Raw genomic sequence first — 22,363 nt, forward strand, 5'->3', positions numbered from 1 at the left:
AAACCTGGATAGAAACCAGGACTCTGTGGCGTCTAAACACCTGGTCCAGGCTTTAGGTTTTGACGTCCATGTTGGATTCACTGGCGACGCTGGCTGCAGGCGTGCTAATGTGAGCTGCAGACATGCTAACATTAGCAGCAGGCGTGCTAATGTGAGCTGCAGACATGCTAACATTAGCTGCAGCCGTGCTAATGTGAGCTGCAGACATGCTAACATTAGCTGCAGGCGTGCTGAAGTTCACTGCAGGCGTGTAAATGTTAGCTGCAGGCGTGGTAATGTTTGCTACAGGGATGCTAAACTTAGCTGCAGGCATGCTAAAGTTAGCTTCAGGCATGCTAACGTGAGCTGGAGCCATACTAAACTTAGCTGCGGGCATGCTAAAGTTAGCTGCAGGTGTGCTGAGGTTAGCTGCAGGTACGCTAAAGTTGGCTGCAGGTTTGCTAACGTGAGCTGCAGCTGCTGCGGGGTCAAACACTCCTCAGCTTTTAGACAGATTCAGTGTGTGTTTCGGTACAGCCCAGGCTAACTGCTGCGTGTCATCCCTGTTTCTACTTCACTGTAATGCAGAAATGCGTTTTTAAAACTGTGAATATCAAAAGCGTATTGATCCGTATCAGTCTGGATCACTATCACCTGGATTCTCCAGGTAGATTCACGGTGATCACTGTGTGCACGTTTCATGCTTCCTACTTGTGTCCACGCTGACTCATACGGTCGTGTTGTGTAACCTTTATCGTGGCCTTCAGGCAGGAATCAACCAGCTGAGACCACCGATCGCATCACGAAACACGTCACAGATGCAGAGACGAATAATAACTTGGAGATGAAACGGACCAAAATGTCGTTTGTCACTCTGAAAGCTGCAGACGACGTTTGTTACTGCGTCTCTGCTGCTGGACGACGTCAGAATCAGACTCGGCAGATGTTTCAGATGCATCTGTAAGTCAATTTAGGTCCAGCTTCCTTCAAATCAGATCATCATCGCCTGCGGGGACGTCTGATGCAGCTGATAGCGACGGTTAGCTTAGCACGTAGCCTCTGCAGACAGACGGCGGCTGACTCCGATTCAGAAACAACAGAGCTGCTGTTTGTGTGGATTAAAGCGCACAGCTGAGACTATAGAGACATCTCATACGCCTCATTGGACCTAGCAGAGGATCTGTGTGTGTGTGTGTGTGTGTGTGTGTGTGTGTGTGTGTGTGTGTGTGTGTGTGTGTGTGTGTGTGTGTGTGTGTGTGTGTGTGTGTGTGTGTGTGTGTGTGTGTGTGTGTGTGAAGTGCTGAATGCTGCAGCCCTGTTCCTGCTACGTGACTCTGGCCGTCCTGAGGAATTATTAGGTTCATATTGGTGCAAATGCAGCTCAACCTCAGTCTGATTGTCAGGATAGAGGTGCAGTGTCAGTATTAGCGAGGAGGTGGAGGTCAGAGGTCGATTTCACCGCTTTACATCCCGTCATGAAGAGGGTTGGTGGTCAGGAACAGAGGGAGGAGACACTGGTGGGCTTTCAAAAAGGTTTTTATTTTTAATTCACTCAAAACAAACCAAAACATATAAGCCAGATAAGAGGTCAACTCTTAGCGCCCCAGGAAGGTCTCCAGCCTGTCAAACCAATTTTAATTAGTGGACAAAGTGTAATTAAAACAATGGCGTCCGTCACGTGATGTCATTGGGCCCAAAAAGGCTTTTTTCTTCCCCCATAAACTCACTTTGTGAAAGAGACGCCAGTTTACACATTTAGTTTGAGAGTCACAACCTTTAAAACAACTCGTGTCACCATCATGTTTGCAAAGTCTAGAAGAGCAGCGTGATTGAATCATTTTATCCTCATTCAAGTTAGCGGAGGGCTAACAGGAAGTTAGCGGAGGGCTAGCTAACAGGAAGTTAGCGGAGGTTGAACTGTTTTGGCGTCCTGCTCCACTGAGCAGCTTTAATAGGAATGAAGGGAGGCTGAGTCCAGGTCTCTGTGGACATAAATAATGACGGATCAGACCATTGGACACACGAGGGGATAACACAAAGACAAACATGAAAAATAAAACAGTTAGACTTTACAGCTACTTCTGCAAATGAACCAAACTAACATCGTCCAAACAAATACACAAAATCTGTACAGCTGACCTTTTTGATCCCCCCCCCATGATTGGACAGACACTTGGTACGGCCGGACTGGCCACTTCCTGTATTTAGTAGTCGCACCTGTGGGCCTGCATCCGTTTGTCCGTCCACCATCCACAGGTGACTAAAAACACAACATTATACAGAAGTAATGAAGGCAAACTGAAGTGAAACTAAAAACAACTGTACAGAAGTTAACTACGTGTAGTAATGATATATGAAACAAAAGCTATGTGTCATCATTTATCCGTCAGCTGAAGTGTGTGCCATGAAAACAGGAAAAGTATTTAAGTATTAAATGTAAATTAGAAAGATCTTCCAAGAGTTTACTGACAAAAAAGCCTTGAAATAAAAAAAGTAGGCTGGAAGCTAAAAACACGAAGACAGCTGAAGAAATACGAAATAAAACAGAATACCAGGACCGAAATACATAACCAGAGAAAAGTAGTTTAAATTAATACAAGACAGAATAACTGGATGATTTAATTTTGTGTTTATTCAATTATTTGCTAATAAAAACACTCATATCCACTCATGGTGAGACTTACAACACAGAAAAACACAGTTAAATACAAATAAAATGATTGTTTTTTTTACTTTATTTAACGTCTCTTATTGCCGAATATCTGACAGGATTTAACCCTGAACGTGAAAATGTTTTATTGATAAATTCAACATTAGAAAAAGCAGCTGTGTGTCGATCAATGTTGATGCTAAAAAATGACCTTTAAGATGTTTAAACACACTTTTAGATTCAGCGCAGTGATACAGAACGTGTGTGTGTGTGTGTGTGTGTGTGTGTGTGTGTGTGTGTGTGTGTGTGTGTGTGAAAGTCCGTCCTCGGAGGCCTGGTGACAGAGGTGCATGCTGGGTAACGGAGGGAGCGGCTGCCGGATGGATTTCAGCGTCTCGTCCATTTGCTAAAGTGGAGAGCAGATTTAATCCAGTCAGAGCTGTCAGCAGCTAATGATGGACAGGGAGCGTTAGCGTTAGCCTCTTTAGCCGCGGCCATTAGCACAGTGGGTCAATTAGCTTAACACACACACACACACACACACACACACTCACACACACACACACTGGAGCTAAACACTCGCCTGGTGATGCATAACAGGAAGAGAGAGGTTGGAAGCCAGACCAGACCAGACCAGACCAGACCAGAACAAACCAGACCAGAACAAACCAAATCCAGAACAGAACAGACCAGACCAAAACAGACCAGAACAAACCAGACCAGACCAGAACAAACCAAACCAGAACAGAACAGACCAGACCAAAACAGACCAGAACAAACCAGACCACACTAGGGCAGACCAGACCAAACTAGACTAGACCATACCACGTTAGACCAGACCAAACCAGAACAAACCACACCAGACCACACTAGACCAGACCACACTAAACCAGGCCAGACCAAACCAGACCAGAACAAACCAGATCAGACCACACTAGGCCAGACCAGACCCGATCACATTAGACCAGACCAGACCTCTGACTGCCTTGTGCTGGTCCATGGAAGCTGGATCTGGTTCAGACAGTCTGAGCTGTGTATTTGATCGTCTGTTGATGGTCTGGGTCCATACTGGGTCCTGATTGGCTGCTGAGAAATGAAAATAAAAATAATGAAAGTGTCCGTCCTCCTCTCTGACAGGCCCAGCTGCAGCATCATGACTAAAGAGGAGAACCTGGAGGTGCAGGAGAAGGAGCGGCACGACCGGGAGGAGCAGGAGGAGGGCCGAGTCCAGAGAGAGGAGGAGGAGGGGATGACCGAGGAGGAGGAGGAGGAGGAAGAGGACGAGGAGTACGAGCTGGAAGAGGAGAGGGAGGGGGAGGAGAGGGCGGAGGACGAGGAGGAGGACGAGCAGGAGGAGGAGCGGGAGGAGAGAGAGGAGCGGGAGGAAGGGGAGGAGCCGTCGGCCGGCCGGGACCACGAGGCCGAGCCGGAACCGGAACCGCTGTCGGTGTCCGAGTACCAGAGTCCGGTTCACGAGCCGCGCCGCAGAGCCATGGTGCACCCGTCCGCCCAGGCACCGCTGCCCAAAGACTACAGTACGTCATACCACCTTAAATACACACTGAGATGCACACTGTTGTAACACCTTGAATAATCACTGACATACCACCTTAAATTCATACTGTCACATCCTTCTGTCCAGGTATCCTTTACCTAAAGACAGTAGTGGGTCATACCACCTTAAATTCATACTGTCACACCCTTCTGTCCAGGTATCCTTTACCTAAAGACTGTAGTGGGTCATACCACCTTAAATACATGCTGTCATATCCCTTTGACCGGGTATCCTGTACCTAAAGACTATGGTGGCTCATACCGCCTTAAATACCCAGTGTCATACCCTTCTGTCCAAGTATCCTGTACCTAAAGACTATGGAAGGTCATACCACCTTAAATACACACTATCAGCGGAGAGCTAACAGGAAGATAGCGGAGAGCTAATAGGAAGATAGCGGAGAGCTAACAGGAAGTTAGCTGAGTAATAAAAGGAAGTTAGCGGAGAGCTAACAGGAAGATAGCAGAGAGCCAATATCAAGTTAGCAGAGAGCTAACAGGAAGTTAGCTGAGTAATAAAAGGAAGTTAGCAGAGAGCTAATAGGAAGATAACGTAGAGAGCTAATAGGAAGATAGCAGAGGGCTAACAGGAAGATAGCAGAGAGCTAATAGGAAGATAGCGGAGAGCTAACAGGAAGTTAGCTGAGTAATAAAAGGAAGTTAGCAGAGAGCTAATAGGAAGATAACGTAGAGAGCTAATAGGAAGATAGCAGAGGGCTAACAGGAAGATAGCAGAGAGCTAATAGGAAGATAGCGGAGAGCTAACAGGAAGTTAGCTGAGTAATAAAAGGAAGTTAGCGGAGAGCTAACAGGAAGATAGCAGAGAGCCAATATCAAGTTAGCAGAGAGCTAACAGGAAGTTAGCTGAGTAATAAAAGGAAGTTAGCAGAGAGCTAACAGGAAGATAGCGTAGAGAGCTAATAGGAAGATAGCAGAGGGCTAACAGGAAGTGCATGCCTATGGCCCTAACGATGCAGAAGATCTGGGAAGTTTTACAATCAGGAAGTTTAACTTTTTATAAACTTTGGCTTCTTTCATCTCTGAGCAGTTGTCATAGTGACAAAGCCTCCAGCTCTGAGTCTCTGTGTGCCGTCCCAGTTAGCAGTGCGATGAAAAGCTCCTGAGCTGTCGACGGTCAGATGAAGTGACGTGTTTTCGTGACTCTGTGAAATGAAATCTGCCTCGGCGCTCAGACTGCAGCGCTGGCAGGAAGAGAAAGTGCAGAGCTCACGGGTTACTTCTGATCTGACGAGGCATCGCCGTCACCATCACCGCTGATCTACTGCTCTGCCGTTCACCTCTAACTCTCCTCTTCTCCGTCTGTTGTCTCCAGCCTTCACCTTCTTCGACCCCAACGACCCGGCCTGTCTGGAGATCCTCATGGACCCTCGGACCACCATCCCCGAGCTGTTCGCCATCGTGCGTCAGTGGGTTCCCCAGGTGCAGCACAAGATCGACGTCATCGGCAACGAGGTGAGGACACGCGGTTTTGATTTCTTCATCGTGAACTAAATCCTTTTCTTGTACATTCATGAGTTTTGATGGAGCAGTTGCACTTTGAAAACCTCAGTGGATGCTATTGCATCATCACACACGCTGATGCCTGCTGGCCAGCTGCTGTAAGGGCAACACAGAAATTCCCAAAACCAAGATGGCCGACAGGAAACGCTGAGCAGATCAGGAATATAGTCCCCAGGAAGAGCGGCAAGCTTTGAGGCCAATTTGACATGATGTGGCCAAACTATGTTTTAACAATAATGGCGTCTGTTGCATGATGCTAATTTGCCCAAAAGAAAAAAGAACAGAAAGAGACAGATAATTTATTTTGTCACAATCGCCGTGAAATTACAGAATTTGATCCATTCAGTCCGATAAAATTCGGAACGTCTAGAGGAGCCGCAGCAATAAATCTTTTATCCCCATTCGAGTTAGCTGAGGGCTAACAGGAAGTTAGCTGAATGGTAACAGGAAGTTGGCCGAGGGCTAACGGGAAGTTAGCTAGCTCAGGAGGACTGAGACGCTAGTCTGCCATTCAGGAGAAGGAGGAGACATAGGTGGCTTTTCTAAAAGGGTTTTTTTTTCAAAATTTACTCAAGAATGAAAGAACAATTAACCAAAAAAACAAAATAAACCAAAACAAAAAAGAAACACAGAGTTCTGGGTCCATGTAAGAGGTCAACTCAACATAAACTCAATCAAACTGAACAAATCAGATTAATCTGAGAGTCAAAACCTGTAAAACGACTCGTTTCACCATCAATTTGATCCATTCGGTCTGATAACACCTGGAAAGTCTAGAGGAGCCGAATCATTGACTCATTTTATCCTCATTCAAGTTAGCAGAGGGCTAACAGGAAGTTAGCAGAGGGCTAACAGGAAGTTAGCGGAGGACTAACAGGACCGAGATGACACTAAGTAACAACAATAATACAATACAAAAGGAATAATACTGATGGTAGTTTATCATTAGTATTATTAGTTATTATTATCAGTGTTACAGCTTCTCTGTCGTCTTTTAGCCGTTTTGTTTGACTGCGTCTCGCCTGCTCTGGTTGTTCTGGCCTGAATCCATCCTCGGCTGTCATTGTCACATTGACCCAGATTCAATCGTCTGGCGAAACACACACACACACACACACACACACACACACACACACACACACATTCAGATACTGAACAATGAAGTCCCTTTGAGCAGCGTGGAGCTGATCTCTGTAAGAGCAAAGCCTGAATGCTGGACTCATTAAAAAACAGGTCAGATAGACATGGAGAGACACTTGCCCTGCTGTAACCCTTCCCTCACCAAAAACACCATTTTAACCATAAAGTGCGGTGACCTGGGAAGTGAGTCCCCGCAAAGTCAGTTACACAAGGACACACAAACAGGGTGATGGTGACCCAGTTAAAAAAAGAGAAAGAGAGAGCAAAGTGGTGCAGAGAGAGAGAGAGAGAGAGAGAGATGGGAAGTCATTGAGGCTCGACCGTGACTCAGCAGGGAGCTGACTCAGCCTGGAGGAATAAAACAACAAGCAGCCGACGGTGATATGAGGCGCAGTGATGGAGGGAAGTCTGAGGCTCATGTTCTGCCTCCACAGAGGTCTCTCTCTGCGCCTCACGTCCTCATTTTGATGTTAGTTTGGACCGTAAATTACATTATGAAGAGCTTTAACTGGAACTGGAACTGCAGGTTCTGGTTAAAACAAACTGTAATAACACAAACAACTAAAAAGTCATCCCTACTACAGCTTTTGACGGCCATGTCCTGTGAGACCAAGAATACTGTGGGTTAAAGGATACTGACGCTATTTCTAACCTGGGCCCTATTTTTTACATATTTTGGGTCTTAGCCTGATCACAGTAGGTCCACTAAAAGAGCTTGTTTGATCCACTGACAGGCTCAGAGTGTTATTCTAAGTGTGTGACAGCATCATGGAAAGGATCCCTACAGAGAGAGACCTGGAAGATCCTTTTGGTTTAACCACAAACAGCCGTTATATCGCTCGCAGCACACACACCAGACTCCATTCACAAAAACAGGGATTTTAGCTCACAGAACACAGGAGCTGCTGGTCTGCTGCTGCCTTGATTAGTTAGTTTGTCTAGTTGTGTGTTACATAAATATTGTGTTGGTTCCAAATTAACCCTTTACAGACACAAAAAAATCAGACAGTAACACAAGAAAACTTACTGATGAAGGCAGCAGTAGATCAGAAACCCCTGTGTTCTGCCAGTTAAAATGACTGTTTTTGTGAATGGAGTCTGGTGGCAAAAACAAGCACTTTCAGTGGACCTACTTTGACCAGGTGGGATTACAGGGCCATGAAATAATTGTTATTCTGACAGCATTATGGAAAGGATCCCTACAGAGAGAGACCTGGAAGATCCTTTTGGTTTAACCACAAACAGCCGTTATATCGCTCTCTGCACACACACCAGACTACATTCACTAAAACAGGGATTTTAGCTCACAGAACACAGGAGCTGCTGCTCTGCTGCTGCTGCCTCGATTTGCTGGTTTGTTTGAGTTATTGTGTGTGTGTGTGTGCTGGATCTGAACTGACCCTTTAAAAACACCAAAGCCACACAATAACACAATCTTACAGATGGAGGCAGTAGTAGACCAGAAACTCCTGTGTAAAATTACTGTTTTTGTCAATGGAGTCTGGTGGCTTTGAGCCAAGCGATATCATTTAATGCTGCATTCATGTCACATTGTTCAGACTGTAAGCAATGAAAATGACATACTGGATCTAACATATAAATAAAACCCAACATTTACAATAATACAGTCAAATTAATGAAAAAAGGAGCTGTACACTTTTTCTGTTGGGTTTCACAACTGCTACATACATGTTAAACAATAAAAATAGCAAATTTAGGCTTGATTTCTAATTAATGAACACACACATTTGAAGCTAATCAAGTTTATATGATACTGATAATAGATTTTGGCTTTGTTTAAAGAAGTGCTAACACCGGAGGGAACTCCTTCCTTCCCCGGTGTTTTCTTCAATGAAAGCAAAGTGGTGTTTAATTAACAGAAGACTAATCACAGAGGAATTAGCCACCGTCCAGGAAAAGCTGCGGCTCCACCATGACGACTGTGTCGGCTGTTTCCTTCTGCTGCTACTATTCAACTAAAGATGAAGTGAAAAGGTGTGTGTGTGTTAAAAATGCACTGAAGCAGGAACAAAATGGAGCCATCCTTTGTGTTTGTCTGTGTCAGATCCTGAAGCGGGGTTGCCACGTGAACGACCGCGACGGCCTGACCGACATGACGCTGCTTCACTACAGCTGCAAGGCCGGAGCCCACGGAGTCGGTAAGACACCAGCGCCTCGGTCACTTTATTTTAATCTTTTAAAAGGGGTGGGGTGGGGGGGGGGGGGGGGGGGTGGGAGCAGTGGGACGTGTTGGGGGAATCGGGAAATGTTGGAGGATCCGGGCGGGGAGGAGGATCACAGTGTCTTTGAGGATCGAGGGATGTTGTAGAATCGTGGTTGGTTGTTGAATCGTGGTGTGCTGGAGGATCCTGGTGTGTCGGAGGATCGGAGCGTCTTGGAAAGTCTTGGAAGATCCTGGTATCTTGGAGGATCGGGATGAGTTGGAGTATTGGGGTGGGTCTGTGGATTCATGGTTGGATGGAGGATGGCGGGGTGTGTCGGAGGATCCTGGTGTGTCGGAGGATCCTGGTGTGTTGGAGGATCCTGTTGATTTTGGAAATTTGGGGAATGTTGAAGGATCAATGTGTCCTTGAGGATCGAGGGGTGTTGGAAGATTGAGGCGGGCGTTATGCGTGCATGTGTCAGAGGATCGGAGCGTCTTGGAAAATCCTGGTATCTTGGAGGATCAGGATGAATTGGAGGATCGGGGCAGGTGGGAGTAGTGGGGCATGTTTGGAGACCGGGGTGATTTTGGAAATTGGGGAATGTTGGAGGATCAACTGTCTTTGAGGATGGGGGCGTGTTGGAGTATTGGGGTTGGTTGTTGAATCGTGGTGTGCTGGAAGATCCTGGTATCTTGGAGGATCGGGATGTGGATTCATGGTTGGATGGAGGATGGCGGGGTGTGTCAGAGGATCCTGGTGTGTCGGAGGATCCTGGTGTGTCAGAGGATCCTGGTGTGTCGGAGGATCGGGATGTTTTTTGAAATTGGGGAATGTTGAAGGATCAATGTGTCCTTGAGGATCGAGGGGTGTTGGAAGATCGAGGCGGGCGTTATGTGTGCATGTGTCAGAGGATCGGAGCGCCTTGGAAAATCCTGGTATCTTGGAGTATTGGGGTGGGTTGGTGGATCGTGGAGTGTAGGAGGATCACGCTGTCTTGGAGGATCCTGGTGTGTTGGAGGATCGGGGCAGATGGGAGTAGTGGGGCATGTTTGGGGGCCAGGGTCGTTTTGGAAATTGGGGAATGTTGGAGGATCAATGTGTCTTTGAGGATGGGGGCGTGTTGGAGTATTGGGGTGGGTCGTTGAATCGTGGCGTGCTGGAGGATCCTCATTATGTGTGCGGCGTCTTGGAAGATCCTGGTATCTTGGAGGATCTGGGGGACTCAGGGTTGGTTGGTGGACATGTCGGAAGATATCGGGGCGGGCTGGTGGCTTGTGCTCCTCCTCCTAATTTGGCGGTTGTTGTCGTGTGTTTAGGCGACCCGGCGGCGGCGCTTTGTCTCACCAGCCAGCTGATCGCTCTGGGCGCCGACGTGAGTCTGAGGAGCCGCTGGACCAACATGAACGCTCTGCACTACGCAGCGTACTTTGATGTTCCAGAACTGATCCGAGTGCTGCTCAAAGCCAGTAAACCCAGAGGTACACACACACACACACACACACACACACACACACACACACACACACTAACACACTAACACACACACTCACACTAACACACACTAACACACACACACACACACACACTAACACACACACACACACACTAACACACACACACACACACACACACACACTAACACACACACACACACACACACACACACACACACACTAACACACACACACACACACACACACACACTCACACACACACACACTAACACACACACACACTAACACACACACACTAACACACACACACACACACTGACACACACACACACTCACACACACTCACACACACTCACACACACTCACACACACACACACACACACACACACACTAACACACACACACACTCACACACACACACTAACACACACACACACACACTAACACACACACACACTCACACACACTCACACACACTCACACACACACACACTAACACACACACACACTCACACACACACACACACACTCACACACACACACACTCACACACACACACACACACTCACACACACACTCACACACACACACACACTAACACACACACACTAACACACACACACACACACACTAACACACTCACACACACTCACACACACTCACACACACACACACACACTCACACACACACTCACACACACACACACACACACACACTAACACACACACACACACACACACACACTCTCTCACACACTCAGATGTTCTTGTTCCTCCTCAGTGTTGAACTCCACCTGCAGTGACTTCCACTATGGTACAGCGCTCCACATCGCCGCCTCCAACCTCTGCCTGGGTGCCGTCAAGTGTCTGCTGGAGCACGGAGCCAACCCCTCCGTCCGGGTGAGAACACCTCACCTCACCTCACCTCACCTCACCTCACCTCACCTCACCTCACCTCACCTCACCTCACCTCACCTCACCTCACCTCACCTCACCTCACCTCACCTCACCTCACCTCACCTCACCTTTTTGCCCGTGACAGGATTTAAGGGCAGCAGATTAATCCGTCCGAGCACAACAAACCTACCATGCTCATAATCCTGCCCTCTACTCTTTACTGTACCTGTAACTAAATAAAGGTGTGCCTCCGTCTTGCTGCCCCCCCCCTGCAGAATGATAAAGGCCTGGTCCCGGCGGACGTGGTCCCCGACCCGATGGACATGAGCCTGGACAAGGCGGAGGCCGCCATGGTGGCCAAAGAGCTGAAGCAGCTGCTGCTGGACGCCGTCCCCCTGAGCTGTAACCTCCCCAGGGCCACGCTGCCCAACTACGACAACATCCCGGGAAACCTGATGCTGTCCTCGCTGGGGCTGAAGCTGGGGGAGCGCGTGGTGCTGGACGACATGAAGGTCAGGCGCCGCTTTTACTGGGCCGAGATCAAAGCGTCGGCGCTCGGTGCTCCCGAACAGCAAACCGGTAACCGCGGGATTAAAGTGGGAAGAGAGACTCGTCCTTAAGACTCGTCCTTCCTCTCTGATGGAGTATCACACATCAGTTTCCTGTCCCTCCACCTGTAGCGCTCGTTACTCCGCCAGGTTACCGCAGCTGTAGGACGTTAGCTGGATCATAAACCGGAGAAACTAGCTCGTTTAAATTATTTGTAATTTGTGTTATTTAATTTGAAGAAAGTCATTAGTTTCATTATGAGTTACACCCAGACGTAGCAGCTGTCGGTCGGGGTGCTGAGTTGCAGGTGCTGGCTGCTGATTGGCTGAAGCCCTGATAGCACCTGTTTCAGGTTAACTCCTCTCTAGTGTGATGATTGTAGACGTAGCTGCAGGAAGCCTCTTGTTTTTGTTATCGAGGTAAGAGCCCTGCACTTCCTTTCATTTTCTTCAGTTAGGAAATTTAGTTGGTGTTTTTTTTTTTTTTTGTTTGTTTTGGCCTGAAGCTGAAAGTCACCTGATAATAACTCACTGAAAATAGTCTGTTAGCAGTGAAAACCTTCAGTTATCGGTGAAATGATCCTTTTCCTGTTACTGGATTGCATTAAGATAAAAGATAAAACTACCGATAACTATTATAACCAGTGTAAGTTACTGAAAACTAGTCATTAGTCACAGTTACTAGTCCTCCGTCCACCTGTGGCGCCGACTCAGCTTCACCTCTCCGCCTCTCTCTCTCTCTTTCAGAACGGCACTCTGAGGTTTTGTGGGACCACGGAGTTCGCCAGCGGCCAGTGGGTCGGCGTGGAGCTCGACGAGCCGGAGGGGAAGAACGACGGCAGCGTGGGCGGCGTCCGCTACTTCATCTGCCCTCCGAAACTGGGTAACAAAACAATATTGCATAAATCTGTTCTCTCAACGCACCTGGACAGACTGACAGCCAATCAGACCGACGAGACGTAGCTCAGAGTGTAAATGACACAAAAGCTTTAAGTGCAGCTGTTTGTTCTTCTATTAGAGACAAATTCATAGTTTTTACAGAAAAGCCTCGACGGTGTATCGTATTGAACCTTAAATATGATAAAACTGTCAAACTTAGACAATAAAACTGTTTTTTTGGTTGCTTTATTGTGTGTTTTACTTTAGGTTAGTTTGATTCTGAACTAAACACCAAAGTCACACAATGACTTTTTTTGTTTTGGATTATGTTGCTCTCTTTAAGACACCAGACTCCATTGACGAAAACAGTAATTTTAGCTTGCAGAGCCCAGGGCTTTGTGCAGCTTTGGTGTCAAACAATTAAACTGATTCAGGCAGCAAATGTCCAGCAGCTCCTGTGTTCTGTGAGGTAAAATTACTTACTGCTGCCTCAGTTGGTTAGTTTGTTTGACACCAGTGTCACACAGAGACCTGTGCTCTTGAAGCTAAAATCAGTGTTTTTGTGAATGGAGTCTGGTGTGTACAAATATTAGACCCCATTTGGACGAACGTGTCGCTCTCTGTCCGCTGGCTCTGAGTTTTTCACTGTGTTTGTCGTTTTCCGGCCCTGCAGGGATTTTTGCTCCGGTGTCAAAGATTTCCAAAGTGGTGGATCAGACGCCTTCATCCGTCACCTCCACCCCCCGAACCCCCCGCATGGACCTGGCCTCCCGCCTCGCCGGAAAGACCAAGAAGGAGAAGGAGAAGAAGGAGAGGGAGAGGGAGAAAGGTATGAGATGTCTTCAAACTGGAATCACGTGAATCATGTGAAATGTGTCTGTGATGTGGAGAGTAATCGAGCGTGTTCACTGTGCGTCCTCAGCCCAGAAGAAGAAGACGTCTGTAGCCAGTCTGGATCCAGAGGGACTGAACGTGGAGGTTGGAGATCAGGTGCTGGTGGCCGGACAGAAAAACGGCACAGTTCGCTTCTACGGAAAGACCGACTTCGCTCCAGGTCAGTGCGACTTTTATTTTGGCTGATTTGAGCTCTTTTTTGACTTTTTTCGTAGTTTCTGTTGTTTTACTCACTGGTTGAGTGTAAGTGGATACCTTACATCTATCTATATTAGATAGATGATGATAGAAGATTTAAACCTGTAAGACAAGTTATGTTTAACCACAAACAGTTGTTGTATCTCTCTCGTCAAAGCCACCAGACTCCATTAAAGAAAATGGTAATTTTATTGTGCAGAGCGCTGGAGCACCTGTTCTGCTGCTGCCTCCATCAGTTAGTTTATTTGTGATACTCTGTGTTACACAAATATTTTATTGGACCCAAACAAACCCTTTAAAACACAGATAATACAAATAAACTAACAGATCCAGGTGGCAGCAGACCAGCATCTCCCATGTAAAATTGCTGTTTTTGTGAATGGAGTCTGGTGTGTGTGCAGAGAGTGATATAACGGCTGTTTGTGGTTAAACCAAAAGGATCTTCCAGTGGTTGTTTGAAAAACAAAACTGCCTTTTTGTTTTGTTTCCTTCTTCCTCTGACCTGAGCTGCTCGTGTGCCTGCAGGTTACTGGTTCGGTATCGAGTTGGATCAGCCGACAGGGAAACACGACGGCTCGGTGTTTGGGGTCCGCTACTTCACCTGCCTGCCCAAATATGGAGTGTTTGCTCCGCCCTCCCGTGTCCAGAGGTGAGTGTGTGTTCAACTAAACCACAAAGAAACGTTTTCTCATTTACTTGCTCATCATTGTTTTAGCTTCTCTTGTCGTCTTGTGTCGAAACAAATGAACTGATACAGTTTTGGAGCGTGAAATATGTAGTTTGGGGATGATATAAGTGTGTGATGGCTTCAGGTGCAATAGGATATAATGAATTAATTAAAAATACAGCCAGATGTTCAGACCAGTGGAGGCTGGGTCTGGCTCTGCAAACACACCAGACTCCATTCAAAAAAACAGCGATTTTAGCTCCAAGAGCACAGACCTCTGTGTGAAACTGGTGTCAAACAAACTAAAATCATCAGTACATTGACTGTTTTCATTGTTGTTGTTTTGGCAGAATCGGAGGTCCTAAAGACGGCTCACAGAGTGATAAATCCATGGTGAAGAAAGTGCACCAAGTCACCAGTAAGTGTGTTTCATGGTCGTTTCAGAAGCAGCATCACCAGGTTGATGGTTTGGGTTGTTAAAGCTCATTGACCTTTTATATTAACGGTGTTTTCCTCGTGTTAACGTCACTAACAGACTATTATTTGTCTTTTATTATTCGTCTGCGTCCCTGCAGTGTCACAGCCCAAGCGTAACTTCAACACGATGCGTTCCCCTAAAGACCTGACCTCTGAGAGCTCCATATCCAGGTGAGAACAAAGGGAGGCGACCCTCAGGTAGACCGTCAGACTGCTGATGACCTGTCAGGCTAGGATCCCTACAGAGAGAGACCTGGAAGATCTTTTTGGTTTAACCACAAACAGCTGTTCTATCGCTCTCTGCACACACACCAGACTCCATTCACTAAAACAGGGATTTTAGCTGACAGAACACAGGAGTTGCTGGTCTGCTGCTGCCTTGATCGCTTGGGTTTCTTTATTGTGTGTTTTAGTTTAGGTTAGTTTGACTCTGAACTAAACACCAAAGTCACACAATGTCCTGTGTTCTGTGAGATAAACTTTTTTTATTTTTTATTTTTGGATTATCTTGCTCTCTTTCAGATACCAGACTCCATTGACAAAAACAGTAATTTTAGCTTGCAGAGCCCAGAGCTTTGTGCAGCTTTGATGTCAAACAATTTAACTGATTCAGGCAGCAGTAGACCAGCAGCTCCTGTGTTCTGTGAGGTAAAATTACTGTTTTTGTCAATGGAGTCTGGTGACTTTGAAGAGAGGGATACAACGGCTGTTTCAGTTTAAAATGTCAGACTTATGCTATTGCTGACAATTTAATTATTATTTAGTATTTTCATGTTGCCGTGTTGCTACGATCTGGTTAAATGGTATATCCACTACATTTGTGTTTAATTATCTTGGGGTATCAAGTCAAAATTATAATTATATTGATTACATAATGTAATGTAATTATGAAACTCCAAATGACATACATGCAGCATTTCCTTGGATATTAATGAAACTTGAAAGAATGTGACGTCTCACATGTGAGCAACAAATCTGAATTTGAGACATCTTCCCCTTCTTCTTTTCCTCATCTCTTCCTTTCTCCTCCTCCTCCTCCTCCTCCTCCTCCTCCTCCTCTTCCTCCTCCAGGTTGCTCTTCTGCTGTTGGTTTCCGTGGATGCTGCGTGCTGAGATGCAGTCCTAACCGCCTCCTCCACCACACCGATCTCTCCTTTCTCCTCATCTTTCACTTTTTGCTTTTCTCTTTATCGACCGACGACTTCCACCGTCGCCGGTCGACCTTCTCGTAGTGAAACCCCCGTCTCTCTTCTCTCTTACTCTCAGCCCAAATCCCTCTAATTTAGCCGTTCTATAGCAAAATCTATAGTGCCTTGTATCTGATCAAAATGTCCTGCGTTCCTTTAATGGTTTAACGAGAGTCCAGCTCTGCTAAAGTCCCCCTAAAATATATCTTATCATTTTGTTTCTACGAGCTCCCACCTCGCCGCCCTGCCCTGGTCTTCGTCCATGTTGTGTCTTTACTCTGGGGCAGAAAAACAAACGGTTTCTTTAAGCTACATGTTTTGATTTTTGCTGCTAATTGATTTGGGTCTCCAGCTAGCTTAGAATTAGGAGATAATTGACTGGATTTGCAGTTCACAAACGTGTACAAACTCATAAAGAAAACCAGATAATATACTCTGCATAAGTACCTCAAAACAAACGACGACGACGACGCTTGCCGAGCAAAAGATGCGACTGTGAATTATTATTAACGCTTGAAACTCGAGTCACACTGAATTTCCAGACGATGAAGCTCAAAGCGTAGAAAATGTTTCAGGTGTCAAGTTGTTTGTTGTGTTGTGTTGGACTCAGTTCTGGCTGCCGCTTCCTCGCCGCTCATCTGAGATCTGAGAGCTCTCTTATTGTGTTGAGACCATCCCTCCTCCTCCAGAAACACTGGAAGACGTGTTTCAGAGACAAAAAATGTTCCCACTGGACCAAAAGCCTCTGAAAACGGTCCTGATCCCGTCCAGGGTGCTGGACTGGTTCTTTCTGGCCTTTTTTTAAAGCGATTTTAATCTCAAATGGTGCAATAAAAGCACGTGAAGCAGATTTGGGCCTTGTGTGCTAATGAGGAAACCTGCTTCACAGAAAAGTGCAACCAGAGGCAACAGTCAAGTATCAGAAACACACATCATTACAGGTCAAACTACTGGCACTCAGCGGCAGAGCTGCAGCATCTCCCAGTTTGACTCAACGTCACATCATCAGGAGGTGAACATGAATATTTTTACAAATTCTGCTGCTTGTGTCGGATCCAAGTCGCCCGGCGGTAAAATATGTTAAGATCAGAGCCGTGGACGCTTGTTTTTGGATAAAAATGGGCGTTCAGTCCAGTGGGACATCTTGTTTTTGGACCTGGTGGTGTCCGTCATGGCACCCTGGAGCCGGAGAGATGGTTTCTGCGGTTCCACGTAAAAGCCGGCGCTTTAGATCTCAGTCCTGAAAAACGTTATAACTCCTCCTGCCTGTGTGTGAAGAACCTTTATCAGCTGCATGCTTTAATCTCAGATGTCAAACTGAAAACAGGGTTTATCATCTTCAGACTTTGTTGTGTTTTATCACAGTCAGTTATATTTTTTAGTAGTTAACTTGGACGCTGACTTTTTATCACAGAAAAGTCAAATTTGAAGACATTTATCTTTAAATTGGTGCCATTTCACAACAAATCTGAGAAGAAAACAGCAGGATTTGACTTTTTCCTTCGTTACTCTGAAGAAGATTCTGTTAATTTAGTCGTTAATAGATGATGTACTGTAGTTAGGCTTTATAGAGACTGAACGCCTTAGAATAACTGTCTTTATTAATCAGTGTATTGCCAAATAGCAGCATTAGTCCATCTAGTTAGCGTTAAAATACAGTTTATTATAGAAATCTTATCGAGAGCTGCAGTCGCAATCTGTCGTTAACCAAAAGTGCTAACAGATCCAAAACAATGACTCTTTTTTTTTTGTTTTGATGCAATTTAAAAACCTTAAAAGTGTTTTCAGCCCCGCTGCATGTGATATTAATGTGTTTGTGTTGCTGCCGTTAATGAAAATAAGCTTGTTTAAACTCAGTGTCAGCTTTAAAATAACATTTAATCAGTTCAGAGTTGGAATATTTGTTGACGATAATCAGTCGTACAGCTTTTTCATTTCCCGATATAGAGATTTAAATCCTTGATGAACTCTCCGGAGAGTCCACGATATCTGTACACGTTTTCCTTCCTTATTTTCTCCCTCCCCTCCTCTCTCGTCCCTCCTTTCTCCATTTAAATAAGACTTTGGTACGTTTCGTGAATGTGAGCATCTGCGAAAAAGACAAAACAAAAAGTTAATCTAAAACCTACGTGTGTGCTTAATGTTAAAATCTCTCTTGAAGTACGTGCATAACTGAAAACAGCAATATGTAAACAGTGTACCTATCTCTGTGTGGAAATGGTTCCTGTGTTAATGTCTCTTTACACTCTGTAAGCACACTAATACAGAGAGATGAACACGCTCACACTCCGATGGCCGAGGCCGCCGCTCAAAAACCACCAAACAAGAAACGTTCGAACGCTTTCAGGGCGAGAAAATAACCAGACGAGTACAAGAAATCAATCTGTTAGGGTACGTTTACTGACCTTACTGACTGCTGGATTCAGAAATTCAAGAGCCAACAGCAAGTGAATCCTAAAGCTAACGTTTACGCTAAAACAAACACTACGTGAACCAAACTGTGGAAATCCAAACACCTGTCTATAAACGTCACTGCATGTTTTACAGATCAGGTGCATGAACATTTACATTCGTTCAGATGGATGTGGTTTGTTTTAAAACTCCAGAAAAACTTGATTCTACTGGAATTTTGTATTTTATTTTGGTCATAAAACAAACAAAGATGTGACCGCATGTTAGCAGAGCTGTGAAACTCTATTCAAACTGTGAGCTTGTTATTGTAAAAAGAAAAATGTAATTGACAAATTATTGGCTAAAATCATTTTAGCAGAATTTTAGGTTTTATGATTTAATGATTTTATAATTGTTGGGTTATATGCAGATGACATAGTTCTTCAGTTTTTCAAAATAAGGTTCACCTGACTGTTCGCTTTCCTTTTAAAGGTGTTAAAAAATAATGGAAATTTTGGTAAAATCCTCAAATTGGTTCTTGAATTTTGGAATCCAGCCTCTGAAACAGCTCTGGTCGTGTCTGAGTTCAGACTGAACTCGAGCGTTTCTCTTAGTTGGTCTTTGCGCTCGGCGGTCTCGGCTAGAGGAAACACTTCGTGGTTGCTCCTGCACACTGATATTGATAACTGTTCTTTTTGTGCCCGTGGAATCTGCTTCAACATTATACTCACGATAACCAGTTTAGTGTTCAGTTTAGCTGCTGCGTTTAGTCGGGCTGTGATCGGACCTTTTTCATTCTCGCTTAAACTCAAAGCTTTGCACGGAGCGTCGCTGCAAAATGAGACAACGAAAGGTCACATGGTGCAAGTAGTGCTTTGTCCAACCCTGACGCTTTGTGGCGAGTTGTAGGTTGAGTTATGTAGAGTCCTGATAGGTGAACGGAGCACTGATACGGCATTTTGAAAACAAACTCCTGTCCTGGTAGCACTTCTGTTGAGTTGTGTTTTTGGTGCGACAGTCTGCAGCTCATCCTGTTGAGGTGTAAAGAACAGAAATGGAAAAAAAAAACTAGGAATAAGGCTCGGTTAATTAGCAAATCCAGGGTTTCTACATTTTTGGAAAACACTGGAATTTGGCAGCTTTCCAGACATGAATTCTTCCTGAAAACTGTAATTAAAGTATGTTCAGGTAGCGAGGACTAGTTAGGCACAATTGGCCAAAATGTATTGCTGCATGATAATCCCTGCAATTTCCACTTTTGTTCAGGGATGTGATGAAGCTGAAATTGTGCACACAGCGAAAACAACTTCATGTCGACTGTTATCGCTCCAAAAAGTCCAGATTCTCCACTTTGGTCCAACTGAAGTCAGACTCAAACTGCACTTTTTAGCCAAACTCTGGCTTATTTAAACTGCCCTTGAAATGTTCTGCAAGACAAGTCCGTGAAAATGTGAGAATCTTGATGTCACGCTAATACGATATGCAGACGACTCACAGCTTTACCTTCCTATCTATTCATGCTGTTAGCTACATTCCCCTGCCATCACATCTAAACCTGAACAAAAACAGCCTGATGAACTAAAGTAACTCCACATGCAGGAAGTGTTTTTGTCAGAAATGGCGCCGATGCAGCGCGCCGTTCGATGCTAAAGCTCCACAGAGTCGGGATCTGCCGACTCTCTCATCCTAAGTGAACATAGACGTCAGGTCAGTGGACCACAGTGATGGTGAGGTTTGTCTTTGTACAGTAAACGTACAGTACAGTCAATATGTCCCAGTGAAGCCTCTGTTGGTTTGAACATAGTGTTCTTACTGCTGTGTAAATGTGGAGCTTTCTCTGGTTTGGCCACTAAGTGTCACTAGTGAGTCACCGGTTAACCATCTCACAACAAACGAAATGTTACACAAGCTTTCCTCAGCACATATTTTCTATTAGTTTGGCTCCATTTAAAGGATTACGCTGGTTTTGTCTGTTTTGGCGTTTTAACTACAAACTGTTTTCTGCTGACTCACTTCTGAAGCTCTTCCTCTGGTTTTTAGATTTATTCCAGTATTTCCAGGCAGCATGAAAATGTGAAACAAGCTGCAGAAGCTTTCTCAGCTCCACCTGGTGGCATCTGAGAATATAATATATGACAGTGCTCCCCTCTATAAACAAGTTACCTGCACATCAGTCAAAAGTCCACAGAGTTGTTTGTGTTTGTGGATGCGCCCCTCTCACGTGACGTCTTTTAAATGACGTCAAAGTCGGTTGACGTAAATAAAGAGTGAGAAGGACGGGTCAGACAGCACTGTCATGCTGTTTGTTTCCTGTTGAAACCAGTTCAGAGTTATTTTTAAGTTACAGGAGTTAAATTCGCATTTAAACCCAAACAATGAATCGTTTTCCTAAACCTAACCTATTATCGTTCCCCTGAAGGCGAGCGACACCTGACGTCGTCCTTTCCTGCATGTCTACAACGTGTAAAGTTTCTCAGCAAGCAAGCGTTATTGTGAAACCTTCAGCGTTACAGTTTGCAGGATTTAAGGCCACTGATCGAGCTGCTGTTTGTGAGAACGTGATGCTTCTTGGATTTAAACCTTCCAGACAAATGCAGGACTAAGAAAAATTCAATATATTTAATATTCAAAACCTTTCTGGTCACCTTGTAGTGGTTCGGTGCTTCAGAAAATAGAAAAACTAACCGAGACTTTTGAAAACGGCCGCCTGGATGGAAGGAAATGAACTAAAACCTGATGGACGGTTTGGAAAATGATCAGCAGGAGTGTGATTGTAGTTCAGAGGCTAAAACATTCACAATCACCGGTTTTCGCTCCTTAAATCCTCTATAATCGATCGGTGTACGTGTCTGAGAATATAATGTTGAACTCATTCTCATAGAAACTAACTCAGCACTGGTTGTTTTATCATTAATACGTCTTAAGAATATACAGTATATAGCCTATATTTTGATAACTTCACTAAGTGTACTTTTTGTTCTCCGGTTTTTGTAGTGTGTGTGTGTGTGTGTTACTTTGTGCTCAGTTACAGTCCATGTGTGCGTAACTCCTGTTTCAAAAAACACGTGAAGCCGACGGACGTTAAAGAGGAAACGGGGGAGAACGAGCATCGGACGTCTTCATCCTAACAGATACTCACTGCATGCTCTCTCTCTCTCTCTCTCTCTCTCTCTCTCTCTCTCGCTCTCTCTCAGTATTTTCTGATTTGGGTTTTTCAATATGTGTATCTTCTTCTCATCAGCATGGAAATGCTTCTAATAATAACAGTGACTCTATGAATATAATAAAGAATTTGATGTTGTTTTTCTACCCGTCCTGTCTTTCGCTTTTACTTTTTTTTCCGGGTTTTTAAAGTGAAATTCCCGTCGATCTGTAATCACACAAACAGTTACAGTGGCTATAATGAAGCTTTAACACAGTTTCATGCACTAGTGTGATTGAATATTATTATTTTTTTACATAATTTATGTTTTACAGCATAAATTATTGTCTCTGTCAGCAGGTGTGATTATTTATCAATCTTTAAGAAAACTTTCAGAAGATCTCTAAAAGTATCTAAACATCATTTCAAATTCTACCCAAAATAAGATCATTTTGGATTATCTGCAAATTAGAGACCGTTCAAATATAATTTATATACAACAGAAACTATAATGGGCCCAATACTGAGCCATGAGGAACCTCACAAGTAACGTTCTATAATTTAGAGTAAATAATTCAGTTCAGCCGTTTTAAAGCAAGCTGACACGTCTACCATCTTG

The 22,363-nt window shown here is 44.9% G+C and overlaps 1 protein-coding gene across 1 annotated transcript; it reads left to right on the top strand.

The window, feature by feature from the left end:
• Window positions 1-3,782: 3,782 nt before the first annotated feature.
• On the top strand, window positions 3,783-16,195 carry clip3 (CAP-GLY domain containing linker protein 3). Its single transcript, XM_070828689.1, has 13 exons — window positions 3,783-4,164; window positions 5,517-5,656; window positions 8,910-9,003; window positions 10,326-10,487; window positions 11,246-11,364; window positions 11,637-11,873; window positions 12,657-12,792; window positions 13,462-13,617; window positions 13,711-13,842; window positions 14,406-14,529; window positions 14,898-14,965; window positions 15,123-15,195; window positions 16,096-16,195. The coding sequence occupies exons 1-13, from the start codon at window positions 3,783-3,785 to the stop codon at window positions 16,148-16,150; spliced, it is 1,878 nt and encodes a 625-aa protein (XP_070684790.1). The 3' UTR covers window positions 16,151-16,195.
• Window positions 16,196-22,363: the final 6,168 nt, after the last annotated feature.

The sequence above is a fragment of the Pempheris klunzingeri genome, chromosome 4 (assembly GCF_042242105.1).
Source record: "Pempheris klunzingeri isolate RE-2024b chromosome 4, fPemKlu1.hap1, whole genome shotgun sequence".
Lineage (NCBI taxonomy): Eukaryota > Metazoa > Chordata > Actinopteri > Acropomatiformes > Pempheridae > Pempheris > Pempheris klunzingeri.

Excerpts from the sequence above, each read along its gene's own strand:
- clip3 (XM_070828689.1), top strand. The coding sequence starts at position 3,783 with ATGACTAAAGAGGAGAACCTGGAGGTGCAGGAGAAGGAGCGGCACGAC. Across the intron at positions 13,843-14,405 it reads AAAGACCGACTTCGCTCCAG|GTTACTGGTTCGGTATCGAG; the intron begins GTCAGTGCGACT and ends GTGTGCCTGCAG. Across the intron at positions 15,196-16,095 it reads TCTGAGAGCTCCATATCCAG|GTTGCTCTTCTGCTGTTGGT; the intron begins GTGAGAACAAAG and ends TTCCTCCTCCAG.